The 20,704-nt window shown below is 41.7% G+C and overlaps 2 protein-coding genes across 6 annotated transcripts in view; both read right to left on the reverse strand.

Annotated features, from left to right (window-relative positions):
- The window catches only part of LOC130905299 (rab GTPase-activating protein 1), a 158,731-nt gene that overhangs the window by 52,166 nt on the left and 85,861 nt on the right, over window positions 1–20,704 (reverse strand). Inside the window, exons 1-2 of one of the 5 annotated variants that reach the window (XM_057818551.1) lie at window positions 11,609–12,061; window positions 11,301–11,476 (exon numbers count right to left, since the gene is read on the reverse strand). The exons of 3 other annotated variants lie outside the window; for them this stretch is intronic. The gene's annotated coding sequence lies outside the window, so the exon portion shown is untranslated. Of the gene's footprint in view, window positions 1–11,300; window positions 12,062–20,704 lie in introns of those variants that run through there. One more of the 5 variants, XM_057818550.1, reaches the window with a different exon arrangement.
- Window positions 3,951–11,294, reverse strand: LOC130905301 (probable G-protein coupled receptor 21). The gene has a single exon (XM_057818554.1). It carries the CDS (start codon window positions 10,946–10,948, stop codon window positions 9,725–9,727), a length of 1,224 nt encoding a protein of 407 aa, XP_057674537.1. The 5' UTR covers window positions 10,949–11,294; the 3' UTR covers window positions 3,951–9,724.

The raw sequence follows: 20,704 nt of genomic DNA on the forward strand, positions 1-20,704 counted from the left end.
AGGCCCTTTTTATCTAAAATATTCCTCCATTGGCAAAATCTTGACTTGAATCTATCTTTAAATAATGAAACAGTTTTAAAACTTTCACATGTCTAAAGTAGACAGAAGCCAACTAATGCAATAACGGGAGCAATTTTAACAACTTTAACAGTTGATTCACAACATTAAATGACTTTCACACATAGCAAAGGTGTTTTTGTTTTAGGTTTGGAGTGAAAAAAAAAAAGCTACGAAAGGTAACACTTTAACTTTGTCAAGTAACTAATTAGTCTTACATTCAGGTAAATGAGTAACTCAATTACTTTTTGGCAGAAGTAATTTGTAACTGTAATTAATTACTTTTTTAAAGTAAGATTAACAACACTGCTGTTTACGCAGCTTTGAAAAAAAAAAAAAAAAAAAAAAACCGACAATGGCGGACGAGACTTCGGCATCGTAAAGTCGAGATCACGTAAGTCGACCCCGTCGTAATCCGGGGGCTACCTGTACATTTAGTCCTGAATTTTATCTTAACATGTAATAATTAGGGCTGTCAAAATTATCGCGTTAACGGGCGGTAATTAATTTTTTAAATTAATCACGTTGAAATATTTGACGCAATTAATGCACATGGCCCGCTCAGATTAAAATGACAGTACAATGTAATGCCCGCTTGTCACTTGTTTTTTGGTGTTTGGCGCCCTCTGCTGGCACTTGGGTCCAACTGATTTTATGGGTTCGTACCATGAGTGAGCATGGTGTAATTATTGACATCAACAATGGCGAGCTACTAGTAGAGCTGGGCGGTAAACCGAAAATTTACCGTCACCGAAATTCTTCACGATGACCGACGTAATTTTGACCATGTCGGTAAATTAATAAAACAAGAAAATAGTCTTTTCATCCCACTTTGACTTTGTGTTGTTCGTCTGTGTTCATTCCCCTTTAAGAAAGCAGCCAATGTACTTACGTAGGGAGTCACGTGATCATCAGGAAGCCAATCAAACAGAAGCCCGGTTAGCTAACACTAGCAGCTAACGCTACAAGCAAAACGTGATGGAGTGTGGCTTAAGGGAGGTTCGCCAAACTTTCACCCGACATTTAGTAGACTCTTGGTGGCATCCAGACAGACTTTCACCTGCTGTCCTCCCTTGTTCTCACGATTTCCGGAGATTGTGCTTTCAGTGCTTTCTACTGGTAGCCAGGGCACAGGCTAACGCTAGCGGCCGCTAGCGGCTAACGCTACAAATGAACGTGATGGAGTCTGATAGCGGCTCTAACCTTGTCGAAACGGCTGAACTTTTTGAGTGGATTGGGCACGGACTGCATCTAGCAATTATTACTATGTCGCGTTATTTTGTATCTGACTGTGTGTGATTTCTCTGATAGCTTTTGTGATGGTAAAGCATTCAGCATAAAGCACAATCCAACGGTGAAACTTATAATATGACCGACAAATGGCCCCAGCTATTTTTCTGTATGTGCTTAATTCTGTGTCATTATTGCTATCATAAAATCTAAAGTGTTTCATTTGCAGAAGATCAATATAGCTTTAATGTGTGTCTGTCTGTCTGTCTGTTCGGGGGTTCATGTATGCGTGCATTTATTAAAAAATGCACTGGGGGGAAAAAAAAAAACCTGAAACCATAAAGTAAACACTTGTATTGAATAATTATGTCACAGCAGCCATTAACAATAAATTGTCTTTTTGAAGTGTACTGTTCAAGCTGCAAGTCATTTGTGTTACAATGACATGTTTGCACAGGCATATTGATTTTGACAATGTACATTGTTCAAGCCATACACGCTGTTATAAATGCTCATACTTGAATTCTTATTGTTTACAATACATTTTTATAAACTTAATGTTTAGACTGCATGTACAATTGTTAAATATATCAAATTGAATGCTGGTAACTAAATCAACAAGAAACTGTTCATCTGTATTTCATGCATTGATTCAGATTTTCAAATGATATAACAGTCCGCTTGGGCGACTTTATCGTCATTTATCGTTATCGAGGTAAATCTGCTCAATTTATCGTGATACGTGTTTAAGGCCATATCGCCCACCCCTAGCTACTAGTTTATTTTTTGATTGAAAATTTTACAAATTTTAATCAAACGAAAACATTAAGAGGGGTTTTAATATAAAATTTCTATAACTTGTACTAACATTTATCTTTTAAGAACTACAAGTCTTTCTATCCATGGATCACTTTTAAGAGAATGTCAATAATGTTAATGCCATCTTGTTGATTTATTGTTATAATAAACAAATACAGTACTTATGTACCGTATGTCGAATGTATATATCCGTTTTGTGTCTCTGCTTTCCATTCCAACAATAGTTTACAGAAAAACATGGCATATTTTAGAGATGGTTTGAATTGCGATTTATTTTTAAACTGTAATTAACTCGATTAAATATTTTAATCGTATGACGGCCCTAGTCATAATTTAATTGTAGAATGTAGGTCTCATTTTACCCTTCAATTGGCTGGCAACCAATTCAGGGTGTACCCCACCTACTGCTCAGAACTAACTGGGATAGGCTCCAGCACCCCCGGACCCTTGCGAGGAAAAGCGGCATGGAGAATGAATGAATGAATTAATCTTTTAAAAGGTTTATATTTACAAGGAACCAGGCTGGATGTACATATTGAAAATTGATTCACAAAAATGACTTCATTTACTCCCTGACCAGCAAACAATTCAGATAGTAGTGCACATATGTTTGTTGGCAACAGAAACACCAGTCATCGGACTTGTCTTTAACAAAAAACATACCTGTCACTTCCGTAAGTTACAATCTAGCGTGTTCTCTTCAAGCTTAAGCATATGTTATAGTAGATCGCCTCAAAAAACAAAAACAAAAAAACTGAAGGGAAAGACTTCATAATAAATACAATTGCAATTCATTTAAGTCTCCACAACGGAAAGACACAAACATTCAATATGCCATTTCTTTACACTGACAATGACAGAAGGTTGCTACACGAGCGATTATCAGATTTGGCACCGCTTGACAAACTGACAGCATTTTATAAGACAACACGTGAATCTATCATGATTGTGCATCAAAATTACAAAACAGTTTACGCCCACAAAAACAAATGACAACAATTAGATTTATCCAGTGGGAGTTGATAAGTGTGTTAGCACCCTGGCTTTATCTAACAGTCTCGTTCAGCCATTGGTCGTGTTCTACTATACCCGCGAATCGCTGACATTACAGCACGTGAGCAAGCAAACATTGAAAGGAAAACAATCATGCGAGCTAGGAGTGTAACAGTTCACATGAATGTATTAAACCGTTTCGGTTTAGCATGTTCAGTTCGGTTCACTTGCGTACAGTTTCGTTTAGGTTGGATGCATGCGACTTCTCCGTTAAAGGCTGATGGACAAATGCAAGTGAATAACATCCAAGTTGTGTGCCGCCATTTTCTCCTCGGATATTGCATATGCTGTGAGGAAACATTTCTAATGAGTTAACGCACTTGAAACGGCACCATCCGTCAATGAATGTTGGATGAACACCGTCAGCTCGAATTTATCACTGCAGCCAGACGTGAGCTTTCTACAGAAAATGTGAAGGTTCATCTTTCTAGCCAAAAACATTGTCATGTTCAGGCTGTTTCTGCTATGGGTTTAAAGCAACACTTGGTAAATATTTAGTTTTGGTCGATTTTAGCAGCGCTGTTGGACAAAAACGGTAGTGTTTTGCCTAAAGGAAGACACCCGCACAGTGTTATAAAATCAATCAATCAATCAATCAATAAGTCGATCTTCCGGTTGCCTGCAGATGGATTAAACAACATTTCTGTTTCCAGTGGATGTGTAAAGGATGAATAGTAATAAGGTAATTAATCCAGTTGTGGCTAAACAATAGCATATTGTTAGCAACCATGTGGCTTCCTATGGCTAACCCCCCCACCCCCACCCACCTCACCCGTGGAGGGGACGCGTCATGCCAACGAGTGACAACTGGGCCAATGTTTATTCTGTATATTCTGGTAGCCTCCTTTTTTCCCCCCGCCTCGGCAAAACTTTTTGTCTCCGTTGCTCTGCTATCTTTGCAGAATTTGCTTAAAAGCGTTAGAATCGACTTCTGTCTTTACAACGAATGTGGAAAGGGGGAAGTAACGAATGCTGGAAAGCAGTCAGCACATTAGTGTTTTTTTTTCCCTCAAAGTTAATTAAAGCCGGCACAAACAATACAGACCCCTCAAGATATAAAAGAGGTGTCATTCAACTAGTTGTCAGTCGACATATCATCACAAATGTTATGAAAATATTTTATAAAGGTTGAAAAGTTACCTAGTGTTGCTTTAAAATACCATTTTAAGTACGTTTTGTTTGGCAAAAATTAACCTAACCGAGCACTTTGAGAAAATGAACCGAACCGAAATGACATTTTAGTGTATCGTTACATCCCTAATGCAAGTACATCAAGTTAAGTGCTAAATGTACAAACAGTCACCTACAAAAGGACTTGAAATGCACAGACAACACTTATACCTCGCTGACCTTGAGCTCTATTTGCTGGCTGCTTGGCACCCCTGTACACGCAAAAAGTCAAATTGACAGCCATAAATTTGATCTAACAGTCACGTCTATAAAATGGAGCCCTCTTTAAAAGATACGCATTTGCACTTTCATTTGGATATCAAGGCAACAAACACTTCAATGTGCACTTCACAGTCAAAATAGTTTCTACACCAAATGTGCAGAGCCCCCATAAATATTACCTAGGCCCTAGACTGTACATCAGTTTGTGAAAGAACAAAAAACAAAAACAGTCAAACCGTCTTTGGTATCTAACATAAGGTACAGTGGTATGAAAGTATCTGAACCTTTTGCAATTTCTCACATTCCTGCATAAAATCACCATTAAGTGTGATCTGATCCTTGTCAAAATCACACAGATGTAAAAACAGTGTCTGCTTTAACTAAAACCACCCAAACATTTATAGGTTTTCATATTTTAATGAGGACAGCATGCAAAAAATGACAGAAGGGTGAAAAATAAGTAAGTAAATCCTCTGCCTAAGGAGACCAATTTTTACCAAACAAGTTAAATCATGTGTGTGCCCAATTATTTATGAGTGGTTTAAAGCTGCCCTGCCCACTATAAAACACACACCTGGTCAGAAATGTTTTAATGAGAAGCATTGTCTGATGGCATCATGGCTCGGCCAAAAGAGCTGCGCTCAAGGATTGTTAATTTGTATAAAGCTAGGAAAGGATACAAAAGCATCTCTAAAAGTCTGGATGTTCATCAATCGATAGACAGAGAAGTTGGCTACAAATGGAGAGAGTTTGTCACTGTTGCTTCCCTCCCAAGGAGTGGCCGTCCACGCCAAAAGTTCAGTGCAGAATACTCAGAGGTAAAAAAAGAACCCTAAAGTGTCTGCTAAAGACTTACAGAAATCACTGGCACAGTCCAATATCTCTGTGCACACATCAATTATATGTAAAACAATAGCCAAGAATGATATTCATGGGAGGACTCCACAGAGAAGCCACTGCTGTCTAAAAAAAAAAAAAAAAAAACATTGTTGCTCGTTTAAAAAAAGGCACTTGGACACTCCAAAGCAGTTTTGGCAAAATATTTTGTGGACTGATGAAACCAAAGTTGAATTGTTTGGGAGTAACACATAATGTCATGTGTGGAGATAAAATGGAACAGCTCACCAACATCAAAACCTCATCCCCACTGTGAAGCATGGTGGAGGGAGCATCATAATTTGGGGCTGTTTGCTGCCTCAGGGCCTGGACAACTTCAATTATTAATGGAAGAATAAATTCAAATGTTTTGCAGGAAAACCTGAGGCCGTCTGTCAGACAGTTGAAGCTGGATTCTGCAACAAGACAATGATCCAAAACACAGAAGTAAATCAACTTCATAATGGTTTCAGAAGAACAAAATACACGTTCTGGAGTGGCCAGGTCAAAGTACAGACTTGAACCCCATTGAGATGCGGTGGCATGACCTAAAGACAGCGATTCATGCCAAACATCCCAGGAATCTGACTGAGCTACAGTACTTTTGTAGAGAGGAATGGGCCAAAATTAGTCCTGATCGATGTGCCACACTGATCTGGAGCTACAGGAAGCCTCTGGTTGAAGTTATTGCTGCCACAAAATATTAAATGCGATGGTTCACTTACTTATTTTTCCCACTTCTGTCATTGTTTGCATACTATCCTCATTAAAACATGAAAACCTATCAATGGTTGGGTGGTTTTAGTTAAAGCAGACACTGTATTTTCATCTGTGTGATTTTGACAAAGATCAGATCATATTTGAAGGTGTTTTTTTTTTTGAAGAAATGTGAGAAATTCCAAAAGGTTCAGATACTTTTTCATACCACTGTATATAGAGACATGTTATCTCTTTCCATGGTTTGTACACGTACAATAAATCATGAAGTTCCAGTAAACTCCAAAAAGTACAGATTAAGAGATGATAGATGCATGCACAAAGTCATATTATAATGTAAGGGGTCACTGTCCTTTCAGAAGAACTCTCATTGGCCACTGTGTTTTGTGGTTCTGTGTTGGTCAATCTTTAAGCAAATACACAGGAATATCACAGTGATCACAATACAACGTCTAGCAACCACTGCACAATATGGAACAAGGCAGTTCTTCGTATTAAAGTGCCTGTGACACAAAAAAGCATGTTTATTTCATATTACACGCAGTACTTTATGCTCCTGAATGAAATGGACCGCTTGGATGTGTGTGGAAACGATTGATATAGTTATTCAACGGGTCCGGTTCGAGTCTCGGGTTGAGGAAAAAGGCGAATATGACCTCATCTTCACTAAACAGCCATTACTGTAGCATGCAGAAGGACTGCTCATTCAGTTGATTTTGCGGATTAATTAGTTTATTTTTTGCGTGACACAAGGCCAATGTGCTGAAGGCATTTTTTGCTACACCAGAGAGAGTGCTCGCCGCCGGGGGCTGGCCGATCGGTGAAGACAATCAACCACGCCGCTGTGTGTGCCATGAGTCGGGGTAATTTCGTGTGATTTTTCGTTTTCGAAAGGCAAGAATAAGACTTGGAAAAGCCACTCGGTTTGGGTTAGCATGTCAGCTAGCTGTCACGACTCCTGTTTTGTTTACGCTCTTTCCTCAGTCTCCGAAGCCGGGGAAGGGAAATGACAAAAGCCGGACTTTCCGGAGGCACAAAATACCATTAGGGAGAGGAAGAAGTCGGCAGTTTTGACCCTGTAGTACTGAATAAATGCATTGTTAATATTTCAATTTCCGTTTAGCACAAGACTTATTTGCCATAGCCTTTATTTAGCAATTGGGGAAAAATACTTTGATAAACAGAATATTCTGTAAAAATATTGGAGAGATTGAAACAATGATGACATTTTTCTGCTCTCGGTCGTATTATCTTTGTTCTGAATATTCCCCCTCGATGGGCTGAATTCTAAATCAGATGAAATCGTTACCCTGCTGACGTCATCATCCAGCTGGGGACGCTAGAGCGCTATAATGACAGGCGGGGTTAAACGGCAGTTTAAAAGACTAATTTCCCGTCATCTGCGCTTTGCCAAATGATTGTATATAGTAGAATAATCTCAAAATATGATTCTCATTCACATAATAATGCCATTTAAGATGTTTTTATGCTGTCACAGGCACTTTAAAGACGTGAAGTTTGAGCCATCACAAATCGCACAGCCTGTCATCAGAAGACTGTCCTCAGGCAATAGATGTACCAGACTATTAAATAATGTACCAATTATAATCGAACAGTCAGTGTGAAAACAAACACTCTCTTGGTTTTGCTTGACAGTTTACATTAACATTTAGTCACACACCAGGCATGCCAAAAAATTAACAGACTGCAGAATAAATTGTGGTGACAACTGCATTTTTTAAACAAGAATAAGAAAGGTACGAGCTCTACACCCTTGACAGGGTCCTCGAGGATGCATGGGAGTTCACCCAGCCAGTCTACATGTATTTTGTGGATCTGGAGAAGGCGTTCGAACGTGTGCCTCGGGGAGTACTGTGGGGGGTGCGCCGGGAGTACGGGTTACCGAGCCCCTTGGTAAAGGCTGTTCGGTCCGTGTACGACCGGTGTCAGAGTTTGGTCCGCATTGCTGGCAGTAAGTCATATTCGTTCCTGGTGAGGGTTAGACTCCGTCAAGGCTGCCCTTTGTCACCCATTCTGTTCATAATTTTTATGGACAGAAGTTTTAGGTGCAGCAATGATGTGGTGCTGTGGGCTTCATCATGCCGCGACCGCCAACTCTCACTGGAGCGGGTCGCAGCTGAGTGTGAAGCGGTTGAGATGAAGATCAGCACCTCCAAATCAGAGACCGTGGTCCTCAGTCGGAAAAGGGTGGAGTGCCCTCTCCGGGTCGGGGATGAGATCCTGTCCCAAGTGGAGGTGTTCAAGTATCTTGGGGTCTTGTTCACGTGTGAGGGTAGGGAGGTGCGGGAGATCGACAGGCGGATCGGTGCAGCGTCCGCTTTACTGCAGACGCTGCACCGGTTCGTTGTGGTGAAAAAGGAGCTGAGCCAAAAAGCGAAGCTCTCGATTTACAAGTTGATCTACATTCCTACCCTTACCTATGGTCACGAGCTGTGGGTCGCGACAGAAAGAACAAGATCCCGGATACAAGCGGCCGAAATGACTTTCCCCGCAGAGTGTCCGGGCTCTCCCTTAGAGATAGGGTGAGAAGCTCGGTGATCCGGGAGGGACTCGGCGTCGAGCCGCTACTCCTCCGCGTTGAGAGGAGCCAGCTGAGGTGGCCCGGGCATCTGGTTCGGATGCCTCCTGGACGCCTCCCCGGAGAGGTGTTCCGGGCATGTCCCACCGGCGGGAGTCCCAGGGGATGACCCGGGACAGGCTGGAGAGACTTTGTCTCTTGGCTAGCCTGGGAACGCCTTGGGATCCCACCGGAGGAGCTGGTTGAAGTGGCTGGGGAGAGGGAAGACTGGGCTTCCCTGTTAAAGCTGCTGCCCCTACGACCTGACTCTGGAGCAAGCGGAAGATGATGGATGGATGGAGAATAAGAAATTTAAAAAAAAAAAAAATTTGTTTTAAGTTTTTGCTAACAGTCAAAGCCTTTCGTGATCACTTATAAACTTGTTTCATTTCACTCAAAAAAGAATGTCTTGTGCAAACCAATATAAATTGCATATAAGACAAGTTTTAAACCTATATTGTTTCTATGGTTTTCCACTAATAAAGCGCAGTCAGTCAACTCATTGATTTGCACAAATGCAACTTACACATAACACTGTATTAATCTAAGCAGAGAGGAGAAAGGGCATCTTAAAACACTTTGTTCAGCTGATGATGCTTTTTTTTTTTTTTTTTTTGCACTCACGTTTTCTTGACTGACATACGGAATATTTCCATCAAGAGGATAGTCCTCACATTGTGTTACCTTTGCAAATAAGTTAGACATATTTCCAAACTGGAACAGAGAGAAAATATTCTCTCTAAAATCCTACCCATATGTCTCCACTGTCTCTCCGATTAACAAACATCTTTTTAGGACATTTTATCCTTTAGTGCTTCACTCCAGACTCCTCCCTCCGCCAGCAGCGGCGTGTGCTGTGTAACCTCCGAATGTGACGGAAAGAACAGTAGCATAACGACACATCCTTCCATCTCTCCGTGGAAGGATTTCAACTTGCGGAAGAGACCCTTTCTAAGCAGTTCGCAGGACAAATTTGGCACAAGGCTGTCCCAAAAGCAGACTTTACACATGACACGTGCCGATTCCTATGTCTCCGTGCCCTCCGGATCCGAATCCTGTCCCAGTCCATCCCTGTTCAATAGAACCGATAAATGATTTTTGGGGTTTCCTCACTCCGAAGTCACCGGCACTACGCTGTAAACAGTAGGAGCAGAGGCGTTTCAGCCCCTTTCTAAAGGCCGAGTTGGAGAGGCTGTAGATGAGACAATTACAAAAGCTGTTGCTAATAGCCAGCCAAGTGGTGAAGAAGGATGCTGCGGGATGGTGGTAAATTCCACCACTTTCCAGCAGAAAGTAAAGTATGTAGGGCAACCAAAGGAGGTAGAAAACACTGGTGATGCGGAACAGTACCATGGCGTACCGTTTGTCCGGGTATGGCGAAGACTGTTGTTGGTATTGTTTCTGGGATTTGAATAAACTGGGTGAATTGCTTTGGTCTTCATCGCTCTTGTCCTTGACGGGCAATCCAGATGTCAAACCTGGGTCGAGGTGCGCCTGGGGCCGGTAACGCGCTTGACGTTCGCTGATTTCCCGCGTGTGCTGTCGGCAGATCTTGAAGATGTTTGCGTAAGTAAAGCAGACCGTGAGGGCGGCCGGGGCGTAGAGCAGCCCGACAATGAAGGTCGTGAACGCCGGCCGGGTACTCCACTTGACGGCGCACCACTCTACCACATCGCCGTGGTAACCGGGCTTCCCCCAGCCGAGGAACGACGGCAGGAACACCAGCGCGGAGTACAACCATATCAAAACGATGCAGAAGCGCACTCGACACGGTGTTACCAGAGCTGCGTAGGTCAGGGGTCGCGTGATAGCAATGTAGCGGTCCACACTCACGCATGCCAACGACGCCATGGAGACAGACTTCAAAACGGATACCATATATCCAAACACCTGGCAGGTGAGCTTGGGGTCAAGTCCTTGGAGGTGATGAAGCAAGGACAAGGAAGGGAAGAGGCAGCTTACACCCACGAGCAAGTCGGCGTACGCCATAGTCTGGATGAAAGCACTGGTTGTGTGCTGGCTGAGCAGAGGGGCGCAGTGAAAAACAAAAATCACCACCAGGTTGCCTGAAATAATCAGAATGGTGAGAAGAAGAATAATGGAGACTTCCAGCAAGCAGGTCGTGATGATTTTGGAATAGCTAATCTCAAGCAGGCAGAACGGAGCGGAGAAGTTGGACAGATCGGCAGAGCTCCGGTTCAGCGGATCCAGGGAGGAATTCATCATCTTAGGCAGAAGGATGTCTCACAGGGCCCGTCAAGGGTAAGGGGAACCCAAGGACTATTTTGCCAGGTAGTTTGTCGGCTTAACGGTACGGTTTCAATCTAAACCAAAGTCTCCACGTTTCAAATTTGTCATGAATCTGCTGCTTCATTTCAAATGCAAGAGAGGCGATGAAGCCCTCTAATGTCAAAATGTCCTCAATTTGAAGAAATCAGCAGGCAAACGTATGTTTCTACTGCACTCAGGTTCTCCCAAGCAGGCAAAAATGTCCGTTTTATGTCCGAGAAGATGTCGGTGCCCATTCACCCAGAGCTGGCTTCAACGCCTCTAATAGAAGGGACGGAAGTAGGGCTACCTTTTATACTGTTGTCGTCCACAGAATCAAACAGCTTCCTGTCCACATCCAGGTTTTCGTGAGTCTTTTTTATTTCCTTATTTCTTCTTCAGCTTATTTCCATCACACTTCCATGACTGCCGGCTTTTGTCCTCCCCAAGTTACAGTCTGGTCCTTTGCAATAGTATCCCAGACAACTGCTGGGAGGAGGAAAGTGGTGTATGAGGTTCAAAGAAATGCCTGCACATTCAATCCGTCACAGAACACGTCTCAGCTGTTCCTTTTCTCTAAAGGAATAGCAAAAATGGAAATGATGTAGACAGACATACCGAAGCTGGGAGAACCCTCTGCCTTCTCCTGCTCCTGGTGATGATTTATTCTCCCTCACTAACGTCTCTTTTTCTTCCCTACTTCCAGTCTCCCTCCCCGCTTTCTCTCTCTCTCTGTCTAAAGAAACGGTGGCAAAAGTCCCTCCCTTTTCTGTGGCTCAAACCAATCATCAGGAGTAAATACATGTGGCTGCCTCCATCCAGCACCTCCTCCCGTTTTTCTCCTGCCACTGTGCTTTCATGCGTAATGTCAGAATATTACCGTGACAGTAGAAGAGTTGGGATTTGTGTTAACCCAATTGTGCGCAACACTGCCTTTGAAGCTATTTCCCAAATCATTAATTTTAAATAGATAAGTTTCACTTGAAACAATGGCTGTATTCAAATGAATCATTAGCGCTGAGATTCAAAGTGAAAATACACAATATTTCAGTTGTCATATTTGTGTTTGCATTGGAGAATGCCCCTGCTTTACATTAGAAATTAACTGACATTTATAGTGCTGGCCAAAAGTATCGGCACCCCTGCAATTCTGTCAGATAATGCTCAACTTCTCCCAGAAAATGGTTACAATTACAAATGCTTTGGTAGTTATATCCTCATTTATTTTGCTTGCAATGGGAAAACACAAAAGACAATGAAAAAAAAAAAAATCATGATCATTTTACACAAAACTCCAAAAATGGGCCAGACAAAAGTATTGGCACCCTCAGCCTGATAATTGGTAGCACAAACATTAGACAAAAAAACTGCGAAAAACTGCTTCCGGTATTCATCAATGAGTTTCTTACAATGCTCTGCATGAATTTTAGACCATTCTTCTTTGGCCAACTGCTCCAGGTCTCTGAGGGCGCCATTTTCAGATCTCTCCAAAGGTGTTCTACGGCAGGGGTCCCCAACCTTTTTTGCACCACGGACCGGTGTTATTTGGGTCTTTTTTTCACGGACCGGTGTTCTGACAAATTTTGCGACCCATCAAAAATCGCAACGATGCGGTTCTGTTCTCCACAGATACATCCTGCCATGTTAGCTGCACACAACCGCACACCGCTCTCACCATTATCGACTTCGCCTTGTCGTTAAGCATTAAGAAGCCCGCTTCACAAAGATACGATGTTGGAAATTGTAGCAAGGTGCTCTCGTAGCAATGTCAGGATATTCCGGAATGACTTTAATCCAGAACCCCGGTAGAGTTGTTGTCTCAAATGTACGTTTAATAAGGTCGTCGACTCGCCGTCATTTGCGATCTCTACAAGTTGATCCTCCGGCTGCACAGATATGCTCGAATCACTCTGTTTATTCACAAACGGGTCACAAATCCACTCCTTCGCAGTTCGTAGGTCTTCGAGGTTGTAGGCTCGTCAGGTGGCCTTTCGCAGTAAAAATATCTGCAAAGACGTCTGTTTTCCAGTCATCTTCGCTCATGGGGGGTTAATTATTTCCGGGAACAAATGTGTTGCGCCCACGGCCTAGTAATACGTTATTATCGAGGACAAGCGCACATAGATATATTATATATACAAACAAGATGTACTGCTAGCAGTCCAATCAATGGATTTCTATGACGACATTGTAATCTATCCCGTAGTATTATATCGAGAGTAGACAGGGATATTGGTGTGTTAAGCAGGGGCACAGGGTTAATTCGGCCAGAATGCGGTCGTTATTAAATTATTATTTCTGTGCGACCCGGTAGCAAATGCGCCACGGACCGGTACCGGTCCGCGGCCCAGCAGATGGGGACCCTTGTTCTATGGGATTTAGGTCTGGACTCATTGCTGGCCACTTTAGAAGTCTCCAGTGCTTTCTCTCATACCATTTTCAAGTGCTTTTTGAAGTGTGTTTTGGGTCATCGTCCTGCTAGAAGACCATGACCTCTGAGGGAGACCCAGCTTTCTCACACTGGGCTCTACACAATGCGGCAAAATTTGTTGGTAGTCTTCAGACTTCATAATGGCATGCACATGGTCAAGCAGTCCAGTGCCAGAGGCAGCCAAGCAACCCCAAAACATCAGGGAACCTCCACCATGTTTGACTGTGGGGACAGTGTTTTCTTTGAAGTCCTTGTTTTTTTCCCTCCAAACTCTATGTATATGCCTTTTCCCATAAACCTCTACTTTTGTCTTCCAAAATGTTTTTGGCTTTCTCAGGTTAGTTTTGGCAAACTCCAGCCTGGCTTTTTTTTATGTCTCTGGGTCACAAGTGAAGTCTTCCTGGGTATAAAGTCCCTTTTTATTCAGACGATGGCGGATAGTACGGGTTGACACTGTTGCATCCTCAGAGGGACAGCTTAAACTTGTTTGGATTTTAGTCGAGGTTCTTTATCCACCATCTGCACAATCTTTCGTTGAAATCTCTCGTGGATTTTTCATTTCCGTCCACATCTAGGGAGGTTAGCCACAAAGAAGGAACATTCAGGTCTTTGAGAGATGGACTTGTATGCTTGAGATTGCCCATGCTTCCTCACAATTTTGCTTCTCAAGTCATCAGACACTTCTTTGGTCTTCTTTCTTTTCTCCATGCTCAATGTGGTACACACAAGGACACAGGACAGAGGTTGAGTCAACTTGAATCCATTTGAAATCCATTTGAACTGGCTGCAAGTGAGATTTAATAATTGCCACCACCTGTTATGTGCCACAGGTAAGTTAACAGTTAACAGGTGATGTTAATGAAACAAATTAGAGAAGCATCACATGATTTTATTCAGGGTGCCAATACTTTTGTCCGGCCCATTTTTGGAGTTTTGTGTAAAATGATCATGATTTTTTTTTTTTTCCATTCTCTTTTGTGTTTCTTCATTCCAAGCAAAATCAATGAAGATATTACTACCAGAGCATTTGTAATTGCAATCATTTTCCGGGAGAAATTGAGCATTATCTGACAGAATTGCAGGGGTGCCAATACTTTTGGCCAGCACTGTACTTTCTACTGAATCTGTATAAAATATTAACCTTATTTCATAAAAACAGTGGGTTTCATTTGTCATAATTTCATTTTAAGCAGTGCTTCTCAATTATTTTATGTTACGCCCCCCTCCAGGAAAACGTAAACGTATGTTTTGTCTATATTATTATAATACATCAACTTTTTAATACAGTGTAGCTTTATTAACATTGTTTTGACCGTGAAAATAAAAATTTACGAAACAAAAACGACAATGTCATTGGACAGAGGGACAGTTTTTATTTTTGCTGCAGGCAGTAACAGCTCCTTTGGTATACAGTAATTAAGTTTGGTATACAGTAATTAAGTTTAGAGCTACAGTTTGTGGCGTAACGTGTGAGCGATTTGCTATGAGAGTTGTAAATACGTTAGCATTCATAGCATTTAAGCTAGTGGACGTTTGTGAAGCAAATGAGGCTAATTTAATCTACTAAATTGAGATATTGATCAGATGGGATGGAGACACCAATCATTTGTGTTGAGTGTTTTACTGTTAAAATGCGTGTTGTTTTGAACATAAGTGTACATGTGTGTTACGGCTTTGTAAAGTGTCAAAAGTGAAGGAAAAAAGCTTCAAAAAGCACAATTGCTTAGTTGCTATCTGTCAAGCTGAACAACTTCACGTTTCGCGAGGACAGAACACATCATGTTAGTGAAGTAAAAAATAAGATACTGTAAGGTAAGGTACTGTTTGTGCAACAACAACAAATTTGAAAAAGACTGGAGACAAAATGGCGGACGAGACTCGTAAAGTCGAGTACATCGTCACCCGGTGACTGCTTGTACTTTTTTGTCATTATTTTTTTTTTTGCCAAGAAACCGTAATTGATATCGGGAAATCGAGTTTCAGAGGAAAATGGGATTTTCTGTACCGGGATTTTTTGGGATTTTTCTGTCAGGCAAAATTGAACAGCCCTAGTGTGTTTATGCTTCTACAAAAAGCCAGAGAAGGAGAGAGAAATTCATAGGTCATGCAAGTGTTGCACAAATAATTACATTTCATAGCCACAGACTTAATTAGCACCAGACTCAATAACAAAGCAGCTAATTCCTCACAAGTCACTTTTCTGTGTTGTTGAGGCAGTTAAGGAGCAAACAAAATAACTCAGGTGAGAGTTCATTAAGTTCAGAGAAAAGAAATGGAATATTCTGAACAAATACAGCTGATACAACACTGAACATTCGGTCTTCTATCGAGTACACTTAACATTTGTCAGGAGTAAAAAGAGCCACAATGAGATAGCAAAACAGCAATACATGATGAAGGAATCTGACCTTTTAGCCAGCTTGCCAAAATCACGCCAGCCGAACCGGGGCCGAACAGCCCCAACGACCTGGGCCGGCAAGATCCCATCAACCTGGCCAAAAGGCCAAACTCCACGCGTTCACCTTAGTCTTAACCCCTTGTACTGACTCCATTTTGAAAGCCAGGAGAAGGCTCACCGAGAACAAGTTGACAATTTATTCGGGTCAACAGCAAACAAACAGAAAGGTGAATCAGACACAGACTCAGGCGAGGAGGCAAGGTCACCCTATCACATGTCAAACAAAAGGTTTCCGAGAAAAAGGGACCACAATTAGTTAAACATTCAGTCTTTTGAAGGCTCTCGCGGAGCGGGCTGTGGGCAAAAAGAAAGGGGTGTTTAGGATTTGATATATAGGTATATATATACACTACTACTATGGTATTATAAATTGCCAATCATATTTTTCATAAAGGGTGTCATTTTAAAGCTATTCTTAGTGTACAATCTGAATTCTGTAGTATTACAGTATTTACGTATTAATTCTGAAATATGTGCGATTAACTCCAGAAATGGTTATTTATATGACGAACATGTTCACGAAAATGTTCACCGGAAGTGCGTTCGCTAAACTGCTAAAGCGCTAAACCTGTGCTTTACAGTCCGCAAAAAAGCACTTTTCGTCATTGCTTGTGGTGTCACGAATAGATTTTTTTTTTCCATTTGCAAAAGCTGTTAACCAGCGATTTTTCATGCTTGAAGTGTCACCTTTTAACCGCAGGTTTGCGTTTTGGAGAAGACTGCCAACGTTTTATAGCAGGCTAAAGTAGGTAGTATTTTTTTCCCCCATTCACCTCAATGTAGCAATGCTAACGTTTACAGGGTTTAAAATAGATGTGCTTCCTTTTTTTTTTTTACGTTGTATTGATTTTAATGTGATTTTTATGATCTTCATGTGATGTAAAGCACTTTGCTAAACTGCTAAAGCGCTAAACCTGTGCTTTACAGTCCGCAAAAAAGCACTTTTCGTCATTGCTTGTGGTGTCACGAATAGATTTTTTTTTTCCATTTGCAAAAGCTGTTAACCAGCGATTTTTCATGCTTGAAGTGTCCTAACCTAAGTTAGGACAACTTTAGCCTAACTGGAGTCTCATATGTCATCTACACGCACGCATGCACGTGGTGATAAAACGCAGCCATGAAAAATGCCGCCCTCATTTTTATTTACTTTGCGATAAATGGATTCATTGCATATCGCGACAGGCTTTGCAACTTCAACAAAACATGTCGTTAGTAAGACTTACGACCCCCCCCCCCCCCCAAAAAAAAAAATGTTCTCCTTTTTTACTTCAAAACAGCGAATTTCGCCGAAAGGTGAGAGATTTTCATGCCTGCTGAGATCTACATTTGTTTGCTGATCTTAACAATACAGTTAGGACAGTATGGGGGAAAAAATAAGAATTTGTGAAAAGGGCAAACACTTTTCCACAGCACTGTATGTCTGCTTACATAAATTGCTTCAGGTCCAAAAGATTTGCAGATGCTGCATGAGACTATTTTGAAAGCGTCAGCTATAGTGAGTCTGCACAAGCAAACCGGACATCTTAATCTGCCTCCTAGCAGACAGTTGTTCATTTTAAGCTCTGCAGAACTGCCATCGAAAGCCTTTTGATTGCTTGATCTTCTTAAACAACTTAGCCGTCACAGGCCTCAATCAGACTAATGAAACTGTTCTTCAACTTACAAGGTTATGGGCTGCTATGATGACTTCTAATTACACAAGATCTTATACTAAAATTAGAAGCACCGCACTATATTAATACCCAAATGAAGCGCGATCCACATCCGAAAGCTAATGACTTTGCGAAGTTTGTCTCGTGCAGAGCAATTTGCCGTCGCGTGATCGAGACCCAAACGCGCCAGCCCGCACCTTTCTCTCCCCCGCCACCCGGCAAATGCAGACACACTCCTTTGCGTTCACGCACCCCCTCCGTCCATTGCACGAGGAGCTAAAAATAAATGACGGTAAGGAGAAAGGGGTTGGCTAGGGAGGAATAAAGAAAATAAAGCAAAGAGAGACAAGGGAATTGGGCTAAAAGACAAGAGGAAGGTGACAAAGAAGTCCAAGATACAAAATGGCAAGAGAAGAGTCTGGCCCAGGGGCGGACTGGGACTAAAAAGCAGCCCTGGACTTTGACTCAGCCCAGCCCATAAGAATCGCTATACGAAGGGAAACACAGACCCCATAGGGGGGTCCGGGAACATGCCCCTCCCGGGAGAATTTTTTTTTTTTTTTTTTTACATTTTATTGTAAAATGCACCAATTTCGTGCACTTTGAGAGAAAAATGAAGAAAATGTGTCTAGACTGTGACTGTCTGACTACGGGCGCTCAAAGTACTGCAAGGCTGAACTGGAGTTGGATTCATTTTCTGTACTAGCTCTATGATCAACCTGAATAAACAAATGAAAGAATTTATTTTTCAAAGCAAGTTTTACGTATCCAATTGGTTATAATATATCTTTAAAGATCTCTGTCTATAAAATGACTTCATTGTTTATGCCATAATTCAGTGGTCTCCAAACTATTCCACATAGGGCTGCGGCGGGCGCAGGATTTCATTCCAACAAAACAAGACAAAACCTCTGCACCAATCTGGTGTCTTACAAGTGTAATCAGTTGATTGCAGTCAGGTGCTGCTTGTTTTAGCAGAAACTTCATTGGTTAAACTGTCGGTACTCGATCGGTTAAAACAAAAACCAGGCCCCACAGCGGCCCTTGAGGACCGGTTTGGAGACCCCTGCCATAATTAATCTTGCCATACAAATAATAAATTTCAATGAAAATACAATACACATTTCAAGACAAATCCTGTATACATAAACTTCATTGGAAAGTATTAACCAGAAAACAAAACGATATATAAATGATTAATAATGTATATAACATCAATTTAACTACCTAAACTTTAAAGTAAAACCATTCATTTTATTAATATTTTGTTATATTTCTTCTGAATTAATATTGCTATGCTGCGTGTGCATACATTGTTTTACGGCTAAAATATTTTTTCTTAGGAGAGGGATAGTAGGACTAGCATACTGTAACTTGACACGATTGCAAACGGGTACATCGACTAGCTGGCACTAACCCTTTAATTGTCATTTATTTGATTTAAAATGTAGCTACCTGATGGATAACAATTGCCAGTTTACAGAGCAAGTAACCCTCTTCATCCCAATTTACTTGCCCTGCGCTTGTCTGGGGAACTTCCAACAGTTTATCGTTGCCCCCTCCCTCTTCTTTTCTCTCTCCCAGCACCGTCTGCACGTCAGAGCGGCTGCAGCTCCCTCTCACCATCGCCGGGAGCTGAGCTGTTGTTACCCGACGTGGCCGTTGCAGCCAGACTGCTGCTTGCGAAAATATTTGTCGATTTATGACATTTTAATGCTTCACTCTCCAGTTTCTTTAATTTTTTCTCTCTAACCTTCTCCGCGCCACCCTGCTCTTTTCAGTTTTTTTGCCACCACCATCCATATTGTGCATTAACACTCGTCGCTATTTTGCTTCCACAAGGAAGGAACCAATGAAGGCTACTCTGTGCTTTCGTCGTTCCTAGTCTATCAGATTGGCGGTGAAAAACCAGGCGCATTGCTGCCACCTGTCGGATTGGATGCGAACTGTAGATAATCAGAGGATAGGGGGGATAAAAACAGTGATGCATAATGAATGGCGGCCGCCGGCCGTCCAGGGCACCGGCCGTTCTGTGATCCTCCAGAACCCACAGATTACCAGTCCGCCCCTGGTCTGGCCACAATGATTAAGAGGAGGCAGGGTGACATCCTGACATGCTCCACAAAGTCTACTTTACACACTGTGCAAGGTCTTATTGCTACTTTTAAAGTATCCATCATGCTTGGCTAGGCAACACTGAACAACAAAAATCATGTCTTAAAGGGAACCACGGACTTAAAAGTGCCTACGACAGGATAAAAAAAGTCAAATAGCATTATTATGTGAATTAGAATCATATTTTGAGACGATTCGACTATATACAACAGTTTGGCAAAGCGCAGATGACGAGAATTTAGTGTTTTATAGACCCTACTCACCTACGTCACAAAATGACGTGTCGCTGTATCCGGCCGCCATATTGTCCGTCATTTTTTAGCCCTATTCTCAATGGTTTCAATTAGTCGTGCAATTTATAGAGCAATTCATGGAAGCCCCGGTGTTATCGGACGCTGTAATCTCATTGGATGCGTTGCATAAAAGGCGTTATGTGGAAAAGCTTCAGTTTATCCATTCGCCAGATCCATATTTGATGCCTAAATCGATATTTTTCGACCTGCTGTCTTCGCTGACTTCTGCTACCCTGATATTTACAACTATCTTGTCCACACAAAATCAGCCTATTCTCACGAAAGTTTGAAAAACTTTAAGAGCTTGGAAGCTTATAAATACTTTGTTGCTGGTTGGGTGAAACAGGTCCTCGTCCCCGAAAATTCGGCAGGAATCTTGTGCTCGGGAAGGTGAGTTACGAAATGTTCAATTCAAAATCTTTTGTTCTTGCTAACATCCACTGTCAAGTCTAATGTATTTCATGTCATTTGTCAATGGAGCTAAGTCTTTTAATGTTTATACGATGCGATAGCATTCTCACTACATACATATAAAATATGTAATAAATATGAAGTGCGATAGCACGACTCCAGATTGTCCCTAGTTGAATTTATTTTTTGGCTTTTGCCCTCAATAGTGAAATTGTAAATTCATTGTATGACAACTGTCTTATTATCCCCTTATAATTATATATTTTCAGGTAGTTCATTCACAACGTCTGAGTGTATGTTGTCGGCGATTAGCCTAGCAATGATCTTAATTGTGGTTGTCAGCCCAAAACCCTC

The sequence above is a fragment of the Corythoichthys intestinalis genome, chromosome 17 (genome assembly GCF_030265065.1).
Source record: "Corythoichthys intestinalis isolate RoL2023-P3 chromosome 17, ASM3026506v1, whole genome shotgun sequence".
Classification (NCBI taxonomy): domain Eukaryota; kingdom Metazoa; phylum Chordata; class Actinopteri; order Syngnathiformes; family Syngnathidae; genus Corythoichthys; species Corythoichthys intestinalis.

Excerpts from the sequence above, each read along its gene's own strand:
- LOC130905301 (XM_057818554.1), bottom strand. The coding sequence starts at position 10,948 with ATGATGAATTCCTCCCTGGATCCGCTGAACCGGAGCTCTGCCGATCTG.